General features: G+C 48.9%; 1 protein-coding gene across 1 annotated transcript; it reads left to right on the forward strand.

Annotated features, from left to right (window-relative positions):
* The first annotated feature begins 1,734 nt into the window (after window positions 1-1,734).
* On the forward strand, window positions 1,735-25,239 carry glmp (glycosylated lysosomal membrane protein). Its single transcript, XM_072283578.1, has 6 exons — window positions 1,735-1,843; window positions 10,381-10,647; window positions 11,603-11,800; window positions 13,216-13,434; window positions 21,164-21,444; window positions 22,790-25,239. Exons 1-6 carry the CDS (start codon window positions 1,739-1,741, stop codon window positions 22,959-22,961), a joined length of 1,242 nt encoding a protein of 413 aa, XP_072139679.1. The 5' UTR covers window positions 1,735-1,738; the 3' UTR covers window positions 22,962-25,239.

The following is a 25,239-nucleotide window of genomic DNA, read 5'->3' on the forward strand; positions in this document are numbered from 1 at the left end:
ACCAACTGATTAATCTCACTCCATTTGTTTCATTGTGAGTTCTCTGTTGTTGAGCTCCAGATGAACCAGAATGGATTACAGTTTAATCCTGTCTCATTACAACAGAGCTTGTTAGTTCCATAGCACCAGAGTACAGTCTCCCAGCTTATCCTCTGCACCTACTATTGTCACAGATTTATCTGCATAAAAATACCAAACTTTACAAACCCGGTGGGAAAACGTTGATCCTCCAGTCCCTTTAAAATCTTACCCCTTTCACCTTAAGCCTTTGCCCTCAACTTTTGCACACTCCTCCATGGGGGGAGGGAAAGAACTGTCAACATACATAGTGATCTTACAAATGTCTACGTGGTCAGCCTCCTATGCTTGCAATGGGAGGAAGCATAGCATATCCTTGTAACTCAAGTCCTCTGGTTCTCAAGCATGCTTGTGAATCTTCTCTGCACTCTTAATTGTTGTACAACCTTACCATAATTGGGCAACTAGAACTGCACACTGTATTTCAATACTGGTCTCACCAATGTCTTGCACCCAGAATCAGGTTTATTGCTACTTTTCTATGATGTGACATTTGTAATTTTTCCAGCAGCAATACAGTGCAAAGATATAAACTTGTACATTTCAAAATAAATACTATAGTGCAAAAAAGGAATGAGACAGTTTGTGAGTTCATAGATACTACATGCACCTAGTCCATAGCTCTCCATGCCTCTGTCATCCACGTACATATCTATCCAAACTTCTCAAGTGTTACCATTTCCAAGATTGGTCTTGCTAATCTCTTGTAGCCAAGTGAACTGAGAATGAGTTGCCCCTGGTATTGCTTCCTCTACATTGGATGTGGGGGGGAGTTTCATCAAGCACCTTTTCTCCTAACGCAAAGGTGGAATCTTCCTGTGACCATCCATTTTAATTCTACTTCATCCTCACTCTGATATCTACTGTCATAATGGGATTGCACCTCAGGTTAAAGTAGAATATCACATTACATCTGGGTAGCTTCAAGTAATTTCTCCCTCATTTTTTTTTCCCATTTCCCCATCCTGGTTCCCCTCACTACTTCTCAACTATCCATCACCTTCCTATGGTTCCCTGCCTCCTCCCCTTTCTCCTATGGTCCACTGTCCTATTGGGTTTCTTCAACCTTTATCTCTACGTCCCGTCACCTCCCAACGTTTTACTTCATTCCTCTCGGACCACCCACCTCTTATTTACCTGACCTCACCTATCACCTGTCATCTTGTACTCCTCTCATGTTTCTGTATTGTTATAGTATATAGTTAAATGACAATAAACTTGACTTACTCTGGCTTCTTCTCCCTTCCTTTCCTGTGGTGATGAACAGCCTATGCCCGAAACGGTGACTGCTCATTCCATAGCTGCTTCCTGTTATGAGTAGTCTCTTTCTCAGGGTAGAAATACCAAATACTAGAGGGCAGAGCTTTAAGATGTGAGGTGGGGGAATTTTTATTTAACACTGTGGTAGGTGCCTACAACACGCTGCTAGTGGTGGTGCTGGAAGCAGCTAAGATAGTGGATTGGATCATATGCAGACAGATGGGATGTTTTATTTGGTATCTCAGTCGCTACAGAGGTTGTGGCCCAAGGGCCTCTTCCTGTACTGTATTGGTCTAACAAGCACCGACTGCAGTGGGTTAAATTGAAAGTTCCCTGGCCGGTCCCTTTAAGAGCGGGAGAGGCGGTGTTGCTACGCCTAGAAGGGGGCGGAAGTCAGCTGATGGGGCATGTTACAGACATGGCGGCAGTATCGTTACTGCTCTCTTCCTGGCTGCTCGCCTTGGGTTCGGGCTCGCTACTGCGCGATGATTCCTTCCGCAGACAGGTAAAGGGGTCCGGCTGTTTCCACGGTCCACACTGTGCCCACGATGTAAAGAGAAAGTTTGTGCCGTGTGACCTGCAGTTCGCAATAATTTAGTACGTCTGCCTGTCCACTCGGGCACCGGTCTCTTTACCAGGGTTGGCGTGAGTCTGTGTCTCCACTTCTACTTTACTACGGAATTCCCCGTTCCTGTGCACCAGGTGCTGGCTTGTTGCTGGATGTGATTCTGTGTGTCCCTGTCGAGGGGAGGTGGGCAGGGAAATGTGAGATACCCAGCGCTGCCACCTGGTAGGGAGATTGGAAGGGCTGTCATTCACTGAGCCAGCATTTATCGCCTGGTCGCTCCCCGAGAGGGGGTGATGGTCGTGAGTTGCGGTCCTTGAGGTGTAAATGTTATGGAGGGAGTACCAGGTTTTTGACCCAGTGGCCGTGAGGAACGGTGACGTATTCCCATGTCAGCACTTGGATGTAATTACTGAGGCTTTATAAGGTGTTGGTCAGACCGCGCCTGGGGAGTATAGTGAGCAGTTTGGGGCCCCATTTTCAAAGATCTGCTAGCATTGGAGAGGGCCCCAAGGAGGTTCACAAAAATTAATCTCGGGAATGAAAGGGTTAACGTAGGCTGATAACGTCAATATTTTCAATATTTTGAGTTTGACAATCTACATTGCTACATATCTACAGTGGGAGATACATTTAGTGGCCACTTTACACCTTGTTAATAATATTTAATCAGTCAATCATGTGGCAGCATCTCAATGCATAAAAGCATGTAGGCATGGTCAAGAGGTTCAGTTGTTGTTCAGACCAAACATCAGAACTGGGAAGTTATTTTCACTGTGGAATGGTTGTTGGTGCCAGATTGGGTGGTTTGAGTATCTCGGCAACTGCTGACCTGGGATTTTCACACACAACAGTCTCTAGAGTTTACAGAGAATTGTGTAAAAAAAAAATCCAGTGAGTAGGAACTCTGTGGGTGAAAGCACCTTGTTAATGAGAGAGGTCAGAGGAGAATGGCCAGACTGGTTCAAGCTGGCAGGAAGGCAACTGTAACTCAAACAACCGTGTGTTACAGAAAGCATCTCTGAACACACAACACATCAAACCTTAAAGTGGGTGGGCTACAGCAGCAGAAAACCATGGGCATACACTCAGTGGCCACTTTATTAGGTACAGGAGATACTGAATGTAGTAGCCACTGAATGTATATATCTACAGTGGGAAACATCTGACACATGACACACATTACTAAGTAAACCACACAGATGGTCTATAAGCTGGGGATAGAGATCCTAGGCACCGACTTAATGTGTCAGGCTGACCTGCTGAATTTACAACTATCCCAACTATTGATTAGCTATATCTGTGACCATGTTTGATGTGTTAAGTGACAACATCAGAGTGGTTTGCAAACGTCCTTGAAGTCGGTCACAATGGTGCAAAACAACTCAGTTCAATGTGGGCTAACCGCATTGTCTAACATTTGGCTGATGCATATGAGGACTTCACTTTGGTAGCACAGTTAGCATAACGCTTTACAGTGCTTAAAAAAGTGCCCCTGGTAAGGTAGTGGTTATTCAAATGCTCTCCAGTGCCACTGAGTCAGTTCAATTCCCATCATTGTCTGTAAGGAGTTTGTACATTCTCCCTGTGACTCTGTGAATTTCCTCTAGGTGCTCTGGTTTTGACCCACGTTCCCAAGGCTTACAGGTTAGGGTTAATTAAACGTTGGACACTTGTGGGCTGCCGCCAGCACACCCTTGGCATCTGTTTGTCGTTGACGAAAAAGATGCATTTCATTGCGTGTTTCAAGGTACACATGACAAAGCTGGCCTAGTATCTCTAAAACAATAGACCAGTAGCCTGTGCTCTGTAAAAAAAAAAAGTTGTGTGCAAAGCCGTCCTCCTAACTTTGAACTGATTACTGTGTGAAATTTACATTAGCAACTGAAGACTGGTTCTCGTTTGAAAGAATAGCTGCTATATTCCCAGAATGTCAAAACTCCCGAGTGATTTCGATGAGGTGGGGGTTGAGCTGGTGCCACTGGAGATGTTCCATCCTGCCAGTGTGGGGGCGGCAAAGTCTCAGCAGGAACGAGCAGTGTTCCCCCTCACCTACTGTAAACCCGAGGCCATCCCAGAGCCTAGGCTTGTGTTGGACACGCATTGCCCCATTCTCCTGTGGCTCCCTGGCACCACTGGCTCAGGCAGGAGGAAGGGCTTCCATTGTCTTATTTCTGTGGTCGGCATTGGAACGGATCTGAAATGAGGAAGTTTTTTTTTAAATCCACAAAAGTAGGACTGCTGACTAACAGATCAGTGAGATAATGTTAACGCATCAATATCTGAGACCTAACCCCAGCAAAGTCACGGGGTATGGGATCTGGGTAAACCTGGCTGCATGGATTCAGAATTGGCTTGCCCGTGGAAGGCAGAGGGTGGTTGTAGATGGAGTGTGGACACTGGTGACCAGTGATCGTTAAGCTGTGGTGGAGAAAGAATCTAGAGAACGTAAGAGCTGGGATGGTATGTTGTACCTGGCATGGTAGTGCAGCAGCTGGCGTAACGCTTTTAGGGCGATCTAGGTTCGATTCCCGCTGTTGACTGTAGGGAATTTGTATGTTTTCCTGTGTGTGTGTGTTCCCCCCACATTCCATTGGGTTAGGGTTAGTAAGTTGTGGGCATGCTATGTTGGCACTGAAACTTGTAGGCTGCCCCCTGCACAGCCTCAGACTGTAATGGTGCATTTCACTGTATGTTTTGATGTTTATGTGACATATGAAGCTCATCTCTTGAAAGGCTCCACGGCGCTAAGGGAGGTAAGTACTGACCTTTGGCATGGTGGTAAACAAGACTGAACAAGTGGGCCTTAGCACAGTGATAGGATAATAAGAGAGCAGTTTAGCAGAAGTTGGAAGATTCAGTCTTCATTGCAGCAGGGTCCAAAGTGCCGAGACAAGATAAGATATCTCTTTTCCAGATTACATTGAGCAGTGGGAGGAAACAATGAACTGAAAATTCAGGAGTGACCCTCAGAAATATTTGTACACACAGGCTAAAGGGTTTGGGTCTCCACCCAAGTGAAATTCAGGTTTCAAGTGTATTTGCTGGTAATTTTTGGGATGTTGGGGTTGTCTGGAATCACCCTTTGGTTCTCTCCTGTGAGAGGGTGGGAGGTGGTTGGGGTTGAACCACTACCTTGAAAGAGTGTGGTCTTTCTGGTGAAGGTGGTACTGTTGGGGAGGGTGCTCCAGGGTTTAGACCCCGTGTCCGTAAGACATAGTAATGGAATTAGGCCACTCAGTCCATCGAGTCTGCTGCACCATTCCACCATGGCTGATTTATTATCCCTCTCAACCCTATTCTCCTGCCTTCTCCCCGTAACCTTTAACACCCTGACTAACCAAGAACCTACCAAACTCTGCTCTAAATTACCGGATAACTTTGCCTCTACAGCCACCTGTGGCAACAAGTTCCACAGATTCACCACCCTCTAGCTAACTAAATTCCTCCATGCGCCGGCACTAAATGGACGTCCTTCTATTCTGAGGCTGCGCCCTCTGGTCCTAGACTCAACCACTACGGGAAAGATACTTTATACTTTATTGTCGCCAAACAATTGATACTAGAATGTACAATCACCATAGCGATATTTGATTCTGTGCTTCCCGCTCCCTGGATTACAAATCGACAGTAAATATTAAAAGTTTAAAAATCCACTGATCCTCTCCATACCACCATATCTAGGTTTTTCAATATTCAGTGGGTTTCAATGAAATCTTGCCTCATTTTCCAAACTCGGGCGAGTGTATGCCCAGAGCTGTCAAACGATGTGATGGTGAAAGAACGATAAGGTGTTTCTGAGTGGATGTGCAGTGCAGTCATGATTGCGATCTGGTTAGAGCACAGAGCATTCTGCACAGGGACTGCCACTATGGCTCACCACGTATGTGCCTAATTAAACTGACCACGTTTGCCTGTGTAAGGTCCATACCCCTCCACTCCCTACCTGTTCACGTTCCCTTACACACCACTATTCTGTTTGCGTCCACCACCCCTGGCCGCACATTCCAGGTGCCGTGGGGCGGCATGGAATGGCAGCATAGCAGATGGCACAGTAGCTTTACGGTGCCAGTGATCACCGAAACGTCAGTGCCCAGGAACTGAAAAGCCTACGCAAAGTGGTGGATACAGCCCAGTCCATTACAGGCAAAGCCCCCACCGCCCCCCCCCCCACAATGAGCACAAAAATGAAGTATCCATTGATAAAGTATGTAAAAGGGTTAACGCATTAGTTAAACAATAGCGGCCTGTTCTTTCTGAGAGGAACTGCTGATGATCAACAGATGTGCTAAGCCATGTTTCTTCTCAGAGTCAGACAGTGTTTCAAGGTCTGTGTTTCTTTGTGCAGTCGTGCGCAGAGATAAGACTACTCCAGCCTGTTTGTGTATGAGGCCATTATACCTATTCTGTAATTTGTCTCTCGGTACTGCGGATATCCCACCTCTCCCGGAAGTTCCGGGGGTCTCCTGCATATTGATAGTGGCTCCCTGATGCCCGCAAATTATATAAAATATCCCAGAAATCAATTTTTTTTGAAAGTGAGAGAGACAGCAAGTGAGAGAGCGAGAGAGAGAGAGAGAGAGCACGCGCGCATGCCATGGCAGAGTGTTCCAAAAAAAGAAAATATAAAACGTACGTCACCCCAGACTACACTAAAGTGTACCCCTGCCTAATAGGGGTCAAAAATAATGACAGTGTTGCTCGCTGCACTGTTTGCAACAGTGACTTTTCTATTGCCCATGGTGGGTTAAGACTGTAAAAGACATGTTGAGGTGAGTTTAATAGGTGTCATTCGTTCATTAACATAGCTAACGTTATTTAAACTAGCTGGCTAGCTGCTAAGGAGCTACTCTATTGCAGACATCCCACCTCTCCCGGAAGTTCCGGGAGTCCCCCGCAAATTGATGGTGCTACCTCCCTGAAATGAGTTTTTGCAGGGTGGGATGTCTGGTACTGTCAGGCAATAGGTAAGTCTGACTCCAGCTTGGTATGTGTGGGGGTACCTGAACAACTATGTCCATTTTGTAAGGGAAATTGTGAATTAGTTGGTGGACTGTTTTAGTGACTAACTGAGTAAGCCCCGGGTGCTTTGAATAAAGAGTTTGTACTGATATGGTCTCTGAGTGACTTTACCCGGATTTGACTTCCACCCCATCATCAAGCACCCCCACCACCCAGGCCATGCTCTCTTCTCACTGCTACCATTGGGCAGGAGGTGCTGATCCCTTGGGTCCCATGCCACCAGGTTCAGGAGCAGTTATTACTCCTCAACCATCAGACTCCTGAACCAGTGTCGACAATCACTCACCTCAACTCTGAACTGATCCCACAACCTTGACTCACTTTCAAGGATTCTATAACTCGTATTCTCAGCATTATTTATATCTTTTATTTGCAAAATTTGTCTTTTGCACATTGGTTGTTTGTCAGTCTTTGCTAATGAATAGTTTTTCATATTTCTTTATTTTCCTGTAAATGCCTGTCAGAAGATGAATCTCGAGGCTGTGTGTAGTACTTTGATAATAAATTTACTTTGACTTTTGACCGTTGATTCTGGCCGTTATCTGTAAGGAGTGTGTATGTTCTCCCTGTGACCGTGTGAGTTTCCTCCAGATGCTCCGGTTTCCTCCCACAGTCCAAAGACACACGGGTCAGGGTTGTGACTTGTGGCCAAGTTATGTTGGTGCTGGAAGCCTGGTGACACTTGCGGGCTGCCCCCAGCACAATCCTCGCTGATCTGATTTGATGCAAGTGACACATTTCACTGTCTGCTTCAATGCAAATATGATAGATTAAGCTGATCCATCCCTCTTTAAAAACCACTCTGTGTGTAGTGAAACACGGTAGCATGGCGGTGTACTACAGGAGACCCGGCTTCATTTCCTGCCACTGCCTGTAAAGAGTTTGCACGTTCTCCCCGTGACTACGTGGGTTTCCTCCGGGTGCTCCGGTTTCCTCCCACACTCCAAAGATGTACCAGGTGTACAGTTGGTCACTGTAAATTGTCCCGTGATTAGGCTGGGGTTACAGTGTGGCTCAAAGGGCTGGGAGGGTCTGTTCCATATTGTATCTGATAATAAATAATATTATGTAAACTACTGCACTACTTTAAGCTCACCACTCCACTCCCCATAAATCCGTACCCTCTCATTTCTGTCCTGTGAAAGCGGTTTTGACTGTCAATGCCTTTCATGATTTTCTAAACTATCAGGTCTCCCTTCAGCCAAAGGCAACATCCAAAGTGCCCAATCTCTCCTTACAGCTCATACCCGCTAATCCAGGCACCATACTGGTCACCACCCTGTTACATTGTCAAGCTGGGGAGGGTGCAGAGGAGATCTACGAGGATGCTGCCCTGACTGGAGGGTCTGAGTTATAGGGAGCAGTTCTTTATTCTCCAAATGTCCACGTGCCGCTCATCACTCTGATAACAGTGGGAGAGAAGTTGTCCTGGAATCTGCTGGTCATGCCACACCGGATCTTCCTTCCCTTGTGCACAGGAGAATGAGGGGTGATGTCACAGAGTTTTATACGTTCATGAGGAGTTATGGATAAGGAGGATGGTCGGAGTCTTTTCTCCAGGGTCGGGGAGTTCAAAACAATATATAAGATGAGAAAGATTTCAAAGAGCCCTGAGAGGTAAATTCTTTACACCAGAGCTGTCAGGAGAAGTGGTCAAGGTGGGTATAATTACAACATTTAAGAGGCATTCAGACAGGTACATGGAGGGGGAGGGGCTTGCAGGTTTATGGGCCAAACACAGGCAACAGGGATGAGCAGGGAGAACTATTTCTGTGCTGTATTGGCCTCTGACACAAGAATCTCTTCTGCGCTCTTTCCACATCCTTCCTGTGATGGGGAGATCAGAACTGCGCACAATACTCCCAAGTGCAGCAATATTCTATGGCATCAGGGCCTCCTGACTCTTGTACCCACAGTCCCACCTTCCATGTCCAATCTAGTCACGTTGCCACTTTCAGGGGCCGCGGCCCTGGACCCCAAGGTTTGTCCGTACCTGTCCGCTCCCGCGTGTCTGCTGCCTTTGCGAGATTGGGCTGCGCTCTCAGAGTGGGGTGGGGTGAGCAACTCCCGCACAACCTGGGGTAACCGTAGGCGGAAGGTGAGCTGATCAGCTGCCAGTTCTCTGTCTGACGTGGAGCAATGGAGTTGGCGATAGATTTGTATCCCATTGACTGGCCTGACGTTCTCCTCCCAGTGTTTGAACTGCAGGTTCTGCAGTGGGCTTGGCTGGATTTGGAGGGGCTTCCTCTCTACACCCATGACTGTGTGGCTAGGCACCGCTCAAGCACCGATTATAAATTTGCCAGTGACACGACGATTGTCGGCAGAAATTCAGATGGTGATGAAGATGTGTATAGGAGCAAGATAGCTCGGCTGCTTGAGCAGTGTTACAGCAACTCATTGTCAGTGAGACCAAGGAATTGCTTGTGGACTTCACAAAGGGGGAAGTCGAGGGAACAGACACCAGTCCTTGTTGAAGGATCAGCAGTGGAAAGGGGGAGCAGCTTCAAGCTTCTGGGTGTCAACGTCTTTGAAGATCTATTGTGGGCCCAACATACTGATGCAATTACGAAGAAAGCTCACCGGTGGTTATTTATCATTTGGAGTTTGAGGAGGTATGTCACTAAAGACTCTAGGAAATGTCTGTAGATGTACCATGGAGAGCATTCTAACTGGTCGCGTCACTGGTTTGCAGCGCTTGGAGCTCATGGCAGGGATGGTTTCTCCCTTCTACCGTCTGCGTGAGATGATGGGGCTATCGGAACTTGAGACTGTTTTTTTAACTGTGCCCATGGTCTGCTCTTTATCGAATTATGGTATTGCTTTGCACTGTTGTAACTATATGTTATAATTACGTGGTTTTGTCAGTTTTAGTCTTGGTTTGTCCTGTGTTTCTGTGATATCTTTCTGAAGGAACATTGTATCATTTCTTAATGCATGCATTTCTAAATGACAATAAACGAGGACTGAGTGTCCTCATGATCTAATCTAATCTAATCTGGTATGGAGGGGCCATTGCACAGGATTGGAAGAATCTGCAGAAAGTTGTAAACTCGGCCAACTCCAACACAAGCTTGCCCAGCATCGAAGACATCTTCAAAGGGCAATGCCTCAAAAGGGTGGCATTGAAGACCCTCATCACCCAGGACGTGGCCTCTTCTCGTAGCTACCATCAAGGAGGAGGTACGGGAGTGTGAAGATACACACGCAATGATTCAGGAACAGCTTCTTCCCCCTGCCATCAGATTTCTGAATGGACAACAAACCCATGAACACAGTCTCCCTATTTTGCACTATAATTATTTATTTTTAATTTTATTGCACTATTATTTATTTTTAAAATGTATTCTTTTTGTAACTTTTTAAAATATCTTGCACTGTACTGGTACCACAAATTAACAAGTTTCGTGACGTACGTCAGTGCTGATAAACTTGATTCTGACTGTTTCTCACAGATCACCTTCGAGTACAATCCCGGACGGAACGGTTCCATGCCGGCAGCCCCCAACGTGCTCCACATCCGGGCCCTGGGTCCCACCGACACCATCCACTACCTTTGGAGCTCACTCGGAGCCCCCACCTTCCTGCAGGTCTACAGCAGAAGCCCCAACAGCACCCTGCACATCGACTGGAGCCGGCTGCAGCTCCCAGACCCCGCCAACGCCATCCGCATCGAGCCCGCTGAGGCCGTGGTCTACTCCACTGCTGTCATCTTCTCCCGGGTGAGTGGCAGGAGGCGGCTGGAGACCCTTGACCCTGCTCGGGATTTCGATCAAATGAGGGAGCTCTCTGTTAATGTGACCCTTTCACCAACGGGACGTCCCAGCGTCTGTAGACCGTAGAAGATAGAACATTACACCACAGTTCAGGCCATGTGGCCCATGAAGTTGTACCTGTTCTAGGATCACTCTAACCCTTCCCTCCCACAGAGCCCTCCAGTTTTCTATCATCCATGTTCCTATCTTAAGAGTTTCTTAAATGCTCCTAATGTATCTGCCTTTACCACCACCCTGGCAAGGTGTTTTATCAATTGCCTCTGACATTCCTCCCTATTGTTCCCTCCAGACATTTCTAAAACAGTGCTCCTTTGTATTAGGCATTTCTGCTCTGCGGGGAAGATTCACAGATGAGCAGGCGTGAGAGGGGAACCAGACTGTGGAATGGAAATTGAGAGAAGCGGGAGGTGGGGGAGAAATGATCGGAAGCTGGGCAAATCGATGTTGCCACCATCGGGTTGGGCGCTACCTTGACAGAGTACGAGAGGTGGTGCTCCTACAGTCTAAGTTTGGCCTCATCGTGGCCGTAGAGAATTCCATGTGAGAATGGGAATGGGAAGTAGGATTGAAATGGGTGGCCACTGGGAAATCTTGCCTTTGGCAGCAGCCAGAGTGTAGGTTCTCGAGGAAACAGTCAGAGTCCCCCTCCCCCAGTCTGCGTAGGGTCTCACTGATGTGGAAGCGGTGAGGGGGGGTTCTGCCTTCTGACCCCCTGCTCCCTGGATCTGGCTGAGGGCTCAGGAGCCCAGACTGTCCTGCATCGGCCAGAGAGGTGGGGTTTGGTGTGGGGGGGTGGGAGAGGACCCTCCTGGGGAGCGGGCCTGCGCTGCGCACGAGATTTCGGGAAGGGGTTGCGCGACGGATGGAATCGGCCGCGGTGAAACCTTCCTCTGTCCACCAGCTCCTGGAGTACGAGGACGTGAACGACACTGCCGATCTGTCCCAGGCACCGGCCGACAAAATCTACCCCCCCTACCAGCTGGAGGACTTCACCTGGGAGGACGCCAACGCCACGCTGAACCAGACTGCGCTGACTGCGCAGCTCCAGGGCCGCAACGCATCTGGGACTCCCTTCGCCAACGGCAGCATCATCTTCCGGGTAGGTGGGCTGGCGTCCCGCAGGGGTGTGGAGGGTGGGGTCAATCCCTGTGACATCGGAGGGGTGGGGGGAGTCTGGTACCCTTCCCCTTCTCTCTCTCCATAACCCCTCCCCTTCTCTTGCACTACCTCCCCACCACTTCCCTTTGAACCCAGGAGTGTGACTGGACTACCTGACAGGCAGTTTGTGCGGCTTCAGAGCTGCGTGTCAGACATGCCTGCAAGCGGCAGCGGGATCTCACGGGGGACTGCAATGGCTCCCTTCCTGTTGAACCTGAATACCTCAGACTTTAGACACAACACTGAGTCATGTCATCTGCAGAAACTCGCTGGTGACTTAACAATAGTTGCACTTGGTGGTGCAGTAATATCAGCGCCGGACTCCGGAGCGAAGGTTCCCGAGTTCGAATCTGAGCCGGGTTGAGCATTGAGCTAGCAGCTCGGCCTCGTAAAGACAAGAATAGCTTGCTACAGAAACACTGTCAACAAAGACATTGCCCCGATAACTCCACTGCCGAGTTAAGGGCTATTCTTCTTCTTCTTCTTCTTCTTCTTAACAATAGTTGGGTGTATAAAGAGAGGATGGGAGGGTGAAGGACTTTGTTAAATGGTGCAAGCTGAATCATCTGCAGTAAGACAAAGGAGACGGTGATGGACTTTAGGAAGACTAAGCCTCCACTGCTCCCTGTTACTATTGATGGTGAGGGCGTGGATGTGGTGAGGACCTACAAGTACCCGGGGTGCACCTGGATGACAGACTTGAGTGGAGCACCAACACAGAGGTTGTGTACAAGAAGGGTCAGAGTTGCCTCTACTCCCTGAGGAGACTGAGGTCCTTTGGAATATGCAGACCTCTCCTTCATGTGTTCTACCAGTCTGTTGCTAGTACAATTGTCTATGTGGTGGTGTGCTGGGGCAATGGGTGATGCCAAGAGGCTCATTAAACTGATTAGAAAGGCTGGCTCTGTTATAGGTGTCAAACTGAAGTCAAACAAAGGGCCATCTGGAAAATCCTGGCAATTCTGGACAATGTTTCTCACCCCCTAAAGTATCTCTAAAATATCGATCTAGAGGGAACTTCACTTTACGCCTGACTCAAGAGTGTGTGATGAGTTGGTGCAGAGGGAATTTCACACTGTGTCCAACCCCAAGTGTGTGTGATGGGATGCTGTGAAGGTAACTTCACTCTGTCTGACTCTGGGAGTGTGTGGTAGAATGGTGTTGAGAGAGTTTCACTCCGTGCCTGATGGGACGATGTAGTGGGAGCTTCACTCTGTGTCTGATCCGGGGAGTGTGTGATGGGACGGTGTAGAGGGAGCTTCACTCTGCGTCTGACCCCGGGAATGTGTGATGGGATTGTGTGAGGATGCTAATTGCTCCATGTTCTGCTTCCAGCTGACCATTGTTTCTCATCAGATTACAGCATTTGAGGGTTCTGGCCGTGATGCTGACCTCCCTCGTCTCTTCCACACGGCCAACACCTCGAAGCTGGAGTTCGTCATCGAGGGGCTGCGGCCACGAGGCAACAAGTCACGGTTTGGCCTGGAGCTGATGGTGCTGGAGGAGGAAGGGACCCAGTGGTCAATGAAGGTCAGCAGAACCATCGATGATGAATACACGCCCAGCATTTTCAAGGTACGCACGGGGCAGCTCCATCCCCAGGGACGTGTCCAGGGTCGGGTAGTGGACAGTACCTTATTCCTCCTTTCTCCCTCAGTGTTGTTGAACTTCTATCAGCCCAGTGTATAAACTTCATTTTCAGACCTTGAATCCTACATAAAGGTACAATAACGAGGGATTGTTACCATGGGTGACGTCAACTTCCCTACAGTAGACTGGGGTCTTTTTAGAAACATAGAAAACCTTACAGCACAATACAGGCCCTTCGTCCACAATGCTGTGCCGAACATGTCCCTACCTGAGACACGTAGCCTTTTATTTTTTTAAGCTCCATGTACCTATCCAGGAGTCTCTTAAAAGACCCTATCATATCTGCCTCCACCACCATCGCCAACAGCCCATTCCACACACTCACCTCTCTCTGTGTAAAAAACTTGCCCCTGACATCTCCTCTGTACCTACTCCCGAGCACCTTAAAACTGTGCCTCTCATGTCAGCGATTTCAGCCCTGGGGAAAGCAAGGATGTTATGCTGAGGCTGTATAAAGAACTGGTGAGGCCTCACTTGGCGTGTTGTGAGCAGTTTTGAGCCCATTATCTTAGAAAGGCCGTTGGAGAGGGTTTGAGGAGCTTCACGGAAATGATTCTGGGATTGAAAGGCTCGTCATACGAGGAGCGTTTGATGGCTCTGGGAGTTGCACCTCCCTCCGCAACCGGATCCTAGACTTCCTGACTGGGAGACCTCAGTCAGTCCGGATCGGGAGCAGCATCTCCAACACCATCACACTGAGCACGGGGGCCCCCCAGGGCTGTGCTCAGTCCACTGCTGTTCACTCTGCTGACCCACGACTGTGCTGCAACACACAGCTCAAACCACATCATCAAGTTCGCCGATGACACGACCGTGGTGGGTCTCATCATACAGAGAGGAGGTGCAGCAGCTAACAGACTGGTGCAGAGCCAACAACCTGTCTCTGAATGTGAACAAAACAAAAGAGACGGTTGTTGACTTCAGGAGGACACGGAGCAACCACTCTCCACTGAACATTGATGGCTCTTCCATTGAGATCGTAAAGAGCACCAAATTTCTTAGTGTTCACCTGGTGGAGAATCTCACCTGGTCCCTCAACACCAACTCCATAGCCAAGAAAGCCCAGCAGCATCTCTACTTTCTGCGAAGGCTGAGAAAAGTCCATCTCCCACTCCCCCCATCCTCACCACATTCTACAGAGGTTGTATTGAGAGCATCCTGAGCAGCTGCATCACGGCCTGGTTCGGAAATTGCACCATCTTGGATCGCAAGACCCTGCAGCGGATAGTGAGGTCAGCTGAGAAGATCATCGGAGTCTCTCTTCCCGCCATCACAGACATTTACACCACATGCTACACCCCTAGAGCAAACAGCATTGTGAAGGATCCCACGCACCCCTCATACAAACTCTTCTCCCTCCTGCCATCTGGCAAAAGGCACCAAAGCATTCGGGCTCTCACAATCAGACTATCTAACCGTTTCTTCCCCCAAGCCATTAGACTCCTCAATACCCAGAGACTAGGCTGACATGTACATCATTTATTATTATATTGTAACCTGTCCTTTACTGTTCCTATTGTCTTGTTTATAATTTATTGTACTGCCCTGCACTGTTTTGTGCACTTTATGTAGTCCTGTGCAGGTCTGTAGTCTAGTGTAGTTTTTGTGTTGTTTTACGTAGTCTACTGTAGCCTTGTGTTGTCTCACATAGTCTAGTGTAGTTTTGTGTTGTTTCATGTAGCACCATGGTCCTGGAGGAACACTGTTTCGTTTTTACTGTGTACAGGACCAGCAGCTTATGGTCAAAATGACAATAAAAAGCCAAATGACTTGACTTGACTTGAAAGGCTTGTCATATGAGTAGCGTTGATTCTGGGATTGAAAGGCTTGTCACACGAGGAGTGTTTGATGCAGGAGTGTTTTTATTCATTTAAAGATACAGCGTGGGATAGGCCCTTCTGCCCCTTTGAGCTGCACTGCCCAGATTTAACTCCAGCCCAATCACAGGACAATTTATAATGACCAATGAATCTACTAGCCGATGTGTCTTTGGACTGTGGGAGGAAACCGGAGCATCTGGAGGAAACCCACACGGGGAGGAGCATGCAGTCTTGCTTACAGACGAACCTGTAATTGAACTCTGAGCTGTGATGGCGGTCGTGCTAACCACTACCTGCACTACCACGGCCATTTCAACGGGGCAACATTTGTTAGGTGCTTCAAGGAGTGTTTCCAAATCAATGTATAGATCAACGGTCCCCAACCACCAAGCCGCGGACCGGTACTGGGCCGCAAAGCATGTGCTACCAGGCTGTGAGGAAATGATATGAGTCAGCTGCATCTTTCCTCATTCCCTGTCACGCACTGTTGAACTTGAACATAAGGTTGCCAACTGTCCCGTATTTGCCGGGACATCCCGTATATTGGGCTAAAATGGTTTGTCCCATACGGGATGGCCCTTGTCCCGTATTTCCCCCGCTAAGGTAGAGCGTTCCTATGAAACCTTTCGTGCCGAGATGGCGTAAAGCGAAGAAGCAATTACCATTAATTTATATGGGAAAAATTTTTGAGCGTTCCCAGACCCAAAAAATAACCTACCAAATCATACCAAATAACACATAAAACCAAAAATAACACTAACATATAGTAAAAGCAGGAATGATATGATAAATACACAGCCTATATAAAGTAGAAATAATGTATGTACAGTGTAGTTGGGAAGATGAAGGCAAAACTGATTTGTGGGGAAAAAATCGGCACGTACGCGCATGCGCACACAGGTGCCCGCGCAAGGCTTCATGGTCATGGTAGTCTTTCCTGGGGTAAAGTGTCCCGGGATTTGACTGCTACTTTTGTCCCTTATTTGGGAGTGAGAAAGTTGGCAACCCTAACTGTAAAAGACATGTTGAGGTGAGTTTAACCCTACTTGAACACCCCCCCCCCCCCCGCCGCCCCCGTCGGCCGGTCCGCAGGAATATTGTCAATATTAAACCAGTCCGCGGTGCAAAAGAGGTTGGGGACCCCTGGTATAGATTATTCACTCAGTGGCTTCTTTATCAGGTACAGGAATGAAACCTGATGTGGTCTTCTGCTGCTGTAGCCTGTCTACTTCAAGGTTTGACGTGTTGTGCATTCAGACACGCTCCTCTGCACACCACCGTTGTAACACGTGGCTATTTGAGTTACTGTCGCCTTCCTGTCAGCTTGAACCAGTCTGGCCATTCTCCTTTGTCCTCTCACAAGGTGTTTTCATCCACAGAACTGCCCCTCACTGGATGATTTTTTCTGTTTTCACTGCATCCTCTGTAAACGCTACAGACTGTTGTGTGTGAAAATCCCAGGAGATCAGCAGTTTCTGAGATACTCAAACCACCCCGTCTGGCACCAACTACCATTCCATGGTCAAAGTCACTTGCCATTTCTGATGTTTGGTCAGGACAACAACTGAATCTCTTGACCATGTCTGCATGCTTGTATACATTTCATCACAGCTGATGTGTTTTCCCTCTGATCTGCTCATAACCTGACCAATCAAGAATCTATCAATCTCTGTCTTAAATATACATAAATGACTGGGCCTCTACAGTTGCCTGTGGCAAAGAATTCTACAGATTCACCACCCCCTGGCTAAAGAAATTCCTCCTCATCTCCATTCTAAAAGGACACCCCTCAATTTTGAGGCTGTGTCCTCTGGTCTTAGACTCTCTCACCACAGGAAACATCCTCTCTACATCCAACCCATCAAGGCCTTTTACCATTCACTGAGGTCACTCCCACTCCTTCTGAATTCCAGTTAGTAGAGCCCCAGAGCCATCAAACACTGCTTGTACGACGAGCCTTTCAATCCCGGAATCATTTTCCTGAAACTCCTCAAACCCTCTCCAATGTCAGCACCGCCTTTCTAAGATAATGGCCCCAAAACTGCTCACAATACTCCAAGTGAGGCCTCACCATTTCTTCATACAGCCTCAACATAACATCCTTGCTTTTATATTCTACGCCTCTAGAAATGAATGCTAACATTGCATTCGCCTTCCTCACCACAGACTCACCCTGCAAACTAACCTCTAGGGAATCCTGCACAAGGACTCCCAAGTCTCTTTACACCTCAGATTTTTTAATTTTCTCCCCATTTATAAAATCCATTACCCATACGCTTCCTGGTACTGAATTCCATCCACCACTTTGTCCATTCTCCCAGTCCTGCAGACTCCCTGCTTCCTCAACACTACCTGTCCCTCCACCTACCTTTGTGTTGTTCACAAATTTGGCCACAAACTCATCAAAACCATGATGTACAATGTAAAAAGAATCAGTCCCAACAACAACCTCTGCGGTGCACCACTAGACTTGGGCAGCTAATGAGAAAAGGCTCCCTTTATTCCCACTCTTTGCCTCCTGCCAATCAGCCAATGCTCTATCCATGCTAGTACGTCTCCTGTAAAATCATGGACTCTTAACTTGTTAGGGTAGCCTCAAGTGTGGCAGCTTGTGCAAGCCCTTCTGAAAATCCAACTACATAACATCCACTAATTTTTCTGTCTTTTGTCTGCCCTGCTGTTACTTCCTCAAAGAATTCTATCAGATTTATTAGGTAAGATTCTCCCTGACGGAAACCATGCTGACTATGGCCTATTTCATCATGTGCCTTGCAAGTACCCCAAAACCACATCCTCAACAATCAACTCCAACATCTTCTCGATCGCTGATGTCAGGCTAACTAGCCTATAAATTCCTTTCTTCTTCTCTCTCCCTTCTTGAAGAGTGGAGTGACATTTGCAGTTTTCCAGTCTTCCTGAACCATTCCAGAAACTGGCAATAACTTGAAAGATCATTACTAATGCCTCCACACTCTTCAGCCAACTCTGGGGTGTACACAATCTGGCCCAGGTAACTTACCTACCTTCAGACCTTTCACCCAAACACCTCCTCCCTATTAATGGCAGCTTCACTCTCAAGCTTTCTGCACACTGCTAGTGTCTTCCACAGTGAAGACTTACTCAGTTCATCCACCATTTCCTTGTCCCCCAATACTACCTCTCCAGCATCGTTTCCCGGTGCTGCTATATCTGCTTTTGCCTCGCTTTCACTCTATATCTGAAAAAAACATTTGGTATCCTCTTTGATATCGTTGGCTAACTCAGCTTCTTATTTCATCTTGTTGCTTCTTTTGCTGCATTCTTTTGGTTTTTAAGAGCCTCCCAATCCTCTAACTTCCCACTAATTTTTGCTCCATTATACACCCGCTCTTTTGTTTTTCTGTTGGCTTTGACTTCCCTTGGCAGCCACAGTTGTATCCTCCTGCCTTTAGAATACTTCTTCCTCTTTGGGATGTTTCTATATCCCAAATTGCTCCCAGGAATTCTGCTGTTATCTTTGCTACTTCCCCCTTCCAATCAACTTTGCCCTGTTTCTTTCTCATACCTCTATAATTCCCTTTACCCCACAGTAATACAGATACATCTGACTTTGGTTTCTCCCTCTCAAGTTGCAGGGGTGAATTCTGCAACACCCAGTCCAGAATAGCTGATCCCCTCATGGGCTCAACCACAGGCTACCGTAAAAAAAAACAAATTCTGACTTGGTCCAACCAAGCAGAGTTCACTGCCAAGAAGACCCACCAGTGCCTTTACTTCCTGAGAAAACTAAAGAAATTTGGCCTGTCCCCTAAAACCCTCACTAATTTTTATAGATGCACCGTAGAAAGCATTCTTCTAGGGTGTATCACAACCTGGTATGGAAGTTGTCCTGTCCAAGACTGGAAGAAGCTGCAGAAGATCGTGAACACGGAGCAGCACATCACACAAACCAATCTTCCGTCCGTGGACTCACTTTACACCGCACGCTGTCAGAGCAGTGCTGCCAGGATAATCAAGGACACGACCCACCCAGCCAACAGTCTTTTTGTTCCTCTTCCCTCTGGGAGAAGGCTCAGGAGCTTGAAGACTTGTACGGCCAGATGTGGGAACAGCTTCTTTCCAACTGTGATAAGACTGCTGAACGGATCCTGACCCGGATCTGGGCCGTACCCTCCAAATATCCAGACCTGCCTCTCAGTTTTTTTGCACTACCTTACTTTTCCTTTTCTATTTTCTATTTATGATTTATAATTTAAATTTTTAATATTTACTATTGATTTGTACTCCAAGGAGCGGGAAGCACAGAATCAAATATCGCTGTGATGATTGTACGCTCTACTATCAATTGTTTGGCAACAATAAAGTATAAAGTTTATATCCCTTCTCTCTTTCTTGGGATCCAAAGTCAGCACCAACCTGATTTTCCCAATCTACCTGCATATTGAAATCCCCCATGACAATCGTAACATTGCCCTTTTGGCGTGTGCTTTCTATCTCAGTTCATAATTTGTAGCCCACATCCTTGTTACTGTTCAGAGGCCTGTATCTAATTCCCGTCATGATCTTTTTACCTTTGCAGTTTGTTAAGTCTAACCAGCGATTCTCTATTTTCTGATCCTGCGTTACCTCTTTCTAAGGATTTCATTGCATTTTTTACCAACAGAGCCACACCACTTCCTCTGCCTACCCGCCTGTCCTTTCGAGCGATGTGTGTCCTTGGATGCACCCAACCATAATCTTCTCTCAGCCATGATTCAGTGATGCCCACTACATCACACCTGCCAATCTCTAACTGAGCTACCTTATTCCGTGTGCCATGTGCATTCAAGTTGAATGCTGTCTGTCCTGTGTTCACCCTTCTTGATTTTGTCCGCATTTTACGTTGCAACTCATCCTGTTGACCGCAATCTTGCCCGTTCATCTGATGGAATCTACTCGCTTCGTACTGCGCCCACTTCCTCCGGTTCCAGGCATAAATTCTGTACTTTGCCCTCGAGTGGACTTACCCTTGTGTTTGGAACTGGAATTGCAATACGTGGGCCTGCGGGTCTGGGGGTGTTGAGGAGGCTATGGAGAGGAGACCCACCACAACATGGCCTGGATCAGGGAGCATGAGCAGTGAGCGGCCTGGGGATCCTCTTTAATCCTTCCTACCCAGAGGCATTTCTGACCCTCTTGGGGGTGGGGGAGAACAGATCTTTGTGTGGGAGGGTAGAAACCACAGACTGGGGAAGTGTCTGTGGAGTTGGATTTTGCTGAGGGAGTCGGGAGGAGAGGTCTCTTCACCCTGGACCGGGTTTCGGGTGGTGGGGGGAGCCCCCCACCTATCTCACACCAGGTTTCAGGTAAGAGAGGCTCCCTCAACCTGGGACAGGTTCACTGGGAGGGGGAGGGTGGTTCCTGGTGTAGGACAGGTGGGGGTCTCTGCCGTTCCTTTCGATTCGTCGGCTTGCTCTCCATATTGCAGTGCCCTGGCCTGCGTATCAACTGATCGGAGACAACAGGACACAGCATTTGTGGTCGATCCTGGCCAGCGGAAACTTACAAACAGAAGTTATTTCAGAGAGGTTCTCTCAGCCCAGGTTGCCAGGTGGGGGGAGGTGTTGGGATTTTGGAGGGAGGGGTGCTAGGTGAACCCTCACTCCCTCTGTGCCTGGGGCCAGCTTCGGTGGAGGGGTGTGATCTTGATGGGTCAGTGGGGTGGGAGGTAACAGGTGGACTGTGCCTGGGCCAGGTTTGGTGGTGGTGGTGGGGGCTGTCTGATTTCAGGGTGTTTTTTTTTGGTGGGGTGATTTTGGAGCGGGGTGAGAGGTGACTAAGAGGCTGACGGACCCCTCCTCTCTCTCTTTCCCCAGGTGAGCAAGCTGGTGGGGGCTCCGGAGAACGGCAGTAGCCAGCGTGGTTTTCTGCAGTGGAAGCCTGTGGCCTATGGCGCTGTCCGGCCCCTGCGTGCTAACTCCATGCAGTCCCGCGACTATGGGCTGCGGACGGGGCATAATCGCAGCCTCCCCACTGCCAGCCTGGCTTTCGCCTTCAACCGGACGGCGCCCACGCGACACACACGCCTCTTTGCCCTCAACGTCTCCTTCGGCAGCGCCGGCCAGCGGCTCTACCCCACCCACCACTATATCAGCTGGTGAGTTGGCCTTCTGCGGGGGAGGGGGGTTAGCGAGGGGAGGGGGGGGTTAGTGGGGGGAGGGGTGTTAGCGAGGGGAGGGGGATTAGCGAGGGGGAGGTGGGATTAGCGGTGTGGGATTGGAGATGGGAGGCGGGGTCAGTGGGGGGAGGGGGTCAGCGGGGGGGTGTGGTCAACGAGGGGGAGGCGGGGTCTGCGAGGGGAGGCGGGGTCAGTGAGGGGGAGGCGGGATTAGCACAGGGAAGGGTGCTCAGAGCAGTAGGCAGACTAACAGGCAAGGCAATCAGAATCAGGCATATGCCATGAAATTTGTTGTTCCACGGCAGCAGTACATTACAATGCATAAGAATAAAAGCTGTAAATTACAATCAGAAAGATATATAGAAAAGTAAATCTATTAATTAGCGCGAAAAGGGAGAAGAGCAAAGGTAGCGTTCATGGGTTCATTGTCCATTCAGAAATCTGATGGCGGAGGGGAAGAAGCTGTTCCTGAATTGTTGAGGTTGGGTCTTCAGGCTCCTGTACCTCCTCCTTGATGGTAGCAATGACAAGAGGGCATGTCCTGGGTGATGGGAGCCACCTTTTTGAGGCATCACCTTTTGAAGATGCCCTGGATGCTGGGGAGGCCAGTACCCATGATGGAACTGGTGGAGTTTACAACTTCCTGCAGCTTTTTCTGATCCTGTGCAGCGGCCCCCACCCCCATACCAGACGGTGATGCAACCAGTCAGACTGCTCTCCACGATACATCAGTAGAAGTTTGCAAGTGTTTTGGGTGACATACTAAATCTCTTCGACTCCGAATGAAATACGGCCACTGTCGTGCCTTCTTTGTAGCTGCATTGATATGTTGGGTGGGTGAGGCTTTGGTCAGGGTGGTGGGGGAGTTAGTGGGAGGGGCGTATAAACTTGCAGGGTTGGGGTGGGGTGGGGAAATAAAGAGCCCAGGATGGGTAGTTGAGGAGGTGAGGGTTGAGGGAGTGGGATCTGAGAGTGGGGGTATCCTAGGGGGGCGTGATAAGAAGCCCAGGATGGGTAGGGGTTTATTTGGAGGAGGTGGGGGATCTGAGGGTAGGGAACTTAGAGAAGAGGGAGTGATAAGGAGTTCAGAGTCGGTGGGGATTTGAGGGTGAGGTGACATTTGGAGGGGAGGAAGTTTGGAATGGAGGGGAGGGAAGATATTTGTAGAGAGGGTCACAGGGAGGGAGAGGATGGTTCTTTGCAGGGGAGGGACAGGACAGGAGAGGACGGTGTGTGTCAGTGCTCACCCTCAGGCCAGTTCACTGGCAGTTGACCACCACATTGCCCTCACCCTTACTGTCCCCCCTCCCTTTCTCCTGTACAGGTCAGTGCTGGTAGGACATGGAGCACCCCCAGAGGACATGTTCTCCGTGTTGGTCATCGCTATCATGGCAGTGGGGTTGGGCCTGCCAGCCGTCCTCCTGCCGGTGGGGGGCGTGTGCGTATGCATCCACCGCTCGAGGCTGTCACCCATGGGATACCAGCCTATCAACTGAGGCACGGACTCTGCTGGGGACTCCAGCTCCGTCTGGGGGCTCTCACGGGAAAGAGCGGACACCCCCGGAACCTCAGTCCCACAGTGCTGGCGATCAGTAGGAGTGTGGGAGAGCACCAGAGCTTCAGTTTGTCTTAAAATGTTTGTCTTGTTGGGTATGGTATGGAGGCAGCTTCACTCTGTGTCTGACCCCGGGAGTGTGTGATGGGACAGTGTAGAGGGAGCTTCACTCTGTGTCTGACCCCGGGAGTGTGTGATGGGACAGTGTAGAGGGAGCTTCACTCTGTGTCTGACCCCGGGAGTGTGTGATGGGACAGTGTAGAGGGAGTTTCACTCTGTGTCTGACCCTGGGAGTGTGTGATGAGACAGTGTAGAGGGAGCTTCACTCTGTGTCTGACCCCGGGAGTGTATGATGGGACGGTGTAGAAGGAGCTTCACTCTATGTCTGACCCTGGGAGTGTGTGATGGGACAGTGTAGAGGGAGTTTCACTCTGTGTCTGACCCCGGGAGTGTGTGATGGGACAGTGTAGAGGGAGCTTCACTCTGTGTCTGACCCCGGGAGTGTGTGATGGGACGGTGTGGAGGGAGCTTCACTCTGTGTCTGACCCCGGGAGTGTGTGATGGGACAGTGTAGAGGGAGCTTCACTCTGTGTCTGACCCCGGGAGTGTGTGATGGGACAGTGTAGAGGGAGTTTCACTCTGTGTCTGACCCTGGGAGTGTGTGATGGGACGGTGCAGAGGGAGCTTCACTCTGTGTCTGACCCCCGGGAGTGTGTGATGGGACGGTGTAGAAGGAGCTTCACTCTGTGTCTGAATCCGGGAGTGTGTGATGGGACAGTGCAGAGGGAGCTTCACTCTGTGTCTGACCCCGGAAGTGTGTGATGGGACGGTGTGGAGGGAGATTCACTCTGTGTCTGACCCCGGGAGTGTGTGATGGGACGGTGTGGAGGGAGCTTCACTCTGTGTCTCACCTGTGCTGTGTCTGGCATTGTTGTTCAGTGAATTATTTAAGTGAGAAATGGATTCACTCTGTTTTTCATCTCTGTGGACTTGCTGATAATTGAGTCCTGCTGAAATAGACACCAAATGCACCCTGTGAACGGGGTTCAGATACTGTGGGCTGTGACTGTTCCCTAAGTTCGGTTCCAAACTATTCTAAAGCTACCTTCTCACTGTTCCACGTCTGGCGTCTGGACACATTGTCTCCTCAGTGTACCGCATCTGCTGTCTAAGCACTGTCTTCTAACTGTACCACGTATGGTGTCTGGACACTACGTCTCCTCACTGTACTGTGTCTGCTGTCTAGACACTGTCTTCTCACTGTACCACATCTGGTGTCTGGACACTACATCTCACTGTACCATGTCTGCTGTCTAGACACTGTCTTCTCACTGTACCATGTCTGGTGTCTAAACACTACATCTCAGTGTACCACGTCTGCTGTCTAGACACTGTCTTCTCACTGTACCACATCTGGTGTCTGGACACTACGTCTCCTCAGTGTACCACGTCTGCTGTCTAGACACTCTTCTAACTGTACCACGTATGGTGTCTGGACACTACGTCTCCTCACTGTACCGCGTCTGCTGTCTGGACACTGTCTATTAAATGTTATTTTTCAGTGAATGTGTGGCCCTTCAGTTTGAGAGTGTTGACCGCGAGACGGACGACTAGCACCTCACTGGTTTCTGCCTGAGCATCAGCTAGTCGATGGTTCCTCACAGAGCACTGAGCACCACGACACTGGAAGAGGCTTTCTCAGCCCACAGCGCTCTGCAGGCTCGTCATCAAATGGCTCATTAAACTAATGTGCACACTGACTACTTTCTGCTCAATCATGTGTTTCTCTAAGAACCTCTGTTGCAAGGCATTCCAGGCACCCACCACGCCGTGTAAAAAAAAACAGAAAATCCCCTTTGAACTTGCTCCTACTCACTTTAAATGCATGCCTTGTGGTAGTGGCCCTTTTGACCCTGGGTGAAAGATTCTGACTCGCTACTCTACCTATGCCTCTCGTTGTGTTCAGTTCTGGTGGCCTCATTATGGGAAGGATGTGGAAGCTTTAGAGAGGGTGCAGAGGGGATTTACCAGGACGCTGCCTGGATTAGAGAGCATGCCTGATGAGGAGAGGTTGCGTGAGCTTAGGGCTTTCCTCTTTGGAGTGAGGGAGGATGAGAGGTGACAAGATGATAAGAGGCATAGATCGAGTGGACAGCCAGAGACTTTTTTCTCGGGGTAGAAATGGCGAATGTGAGGGGGCCTAACTTCAAGGTGATTGG

The sequence above is a fragment of the Mobula birostris genome, chromosome 2 (genome assembly GCF_030028105.1).
Source record: "Mobula birostris isolate sMobBir1 chromosome 2, sMobBir1.hap1, whole genome shotgun sequence".
Taxonomy (NCBI): domain Eukaryota; kingdom Metazoa; phylum Chordata; class Chondrichthyes; order Myliobatiformes; family Myliobatidae; genus Mobula; species Mobula birostris.

Bases quoted from the DNA above. Each gene is read 5' to 3' on its own strand.
- glmp (XM_072283578.1), top strand. From the start codon at position 1,739: ATGGGGCATGTTACAGACATGGCGGCAGTATCGTTACTGCTCTCTTCC. The intron at 1,844-10,380 runs GTAAAGGGGTCC...TGTTTCTCACAG, and splicing joins ATGATTCCTTCCGCAGACAG to ATCACCTTCGAGTACAATCC. The intron at 11,801-13,215 runs GTAGGTGGGCTG...GTTTCTCATCAG, and splicing joins ACGGCAGCATCATCTTCCGG to ATTACAGCATTTGAGGGTTC.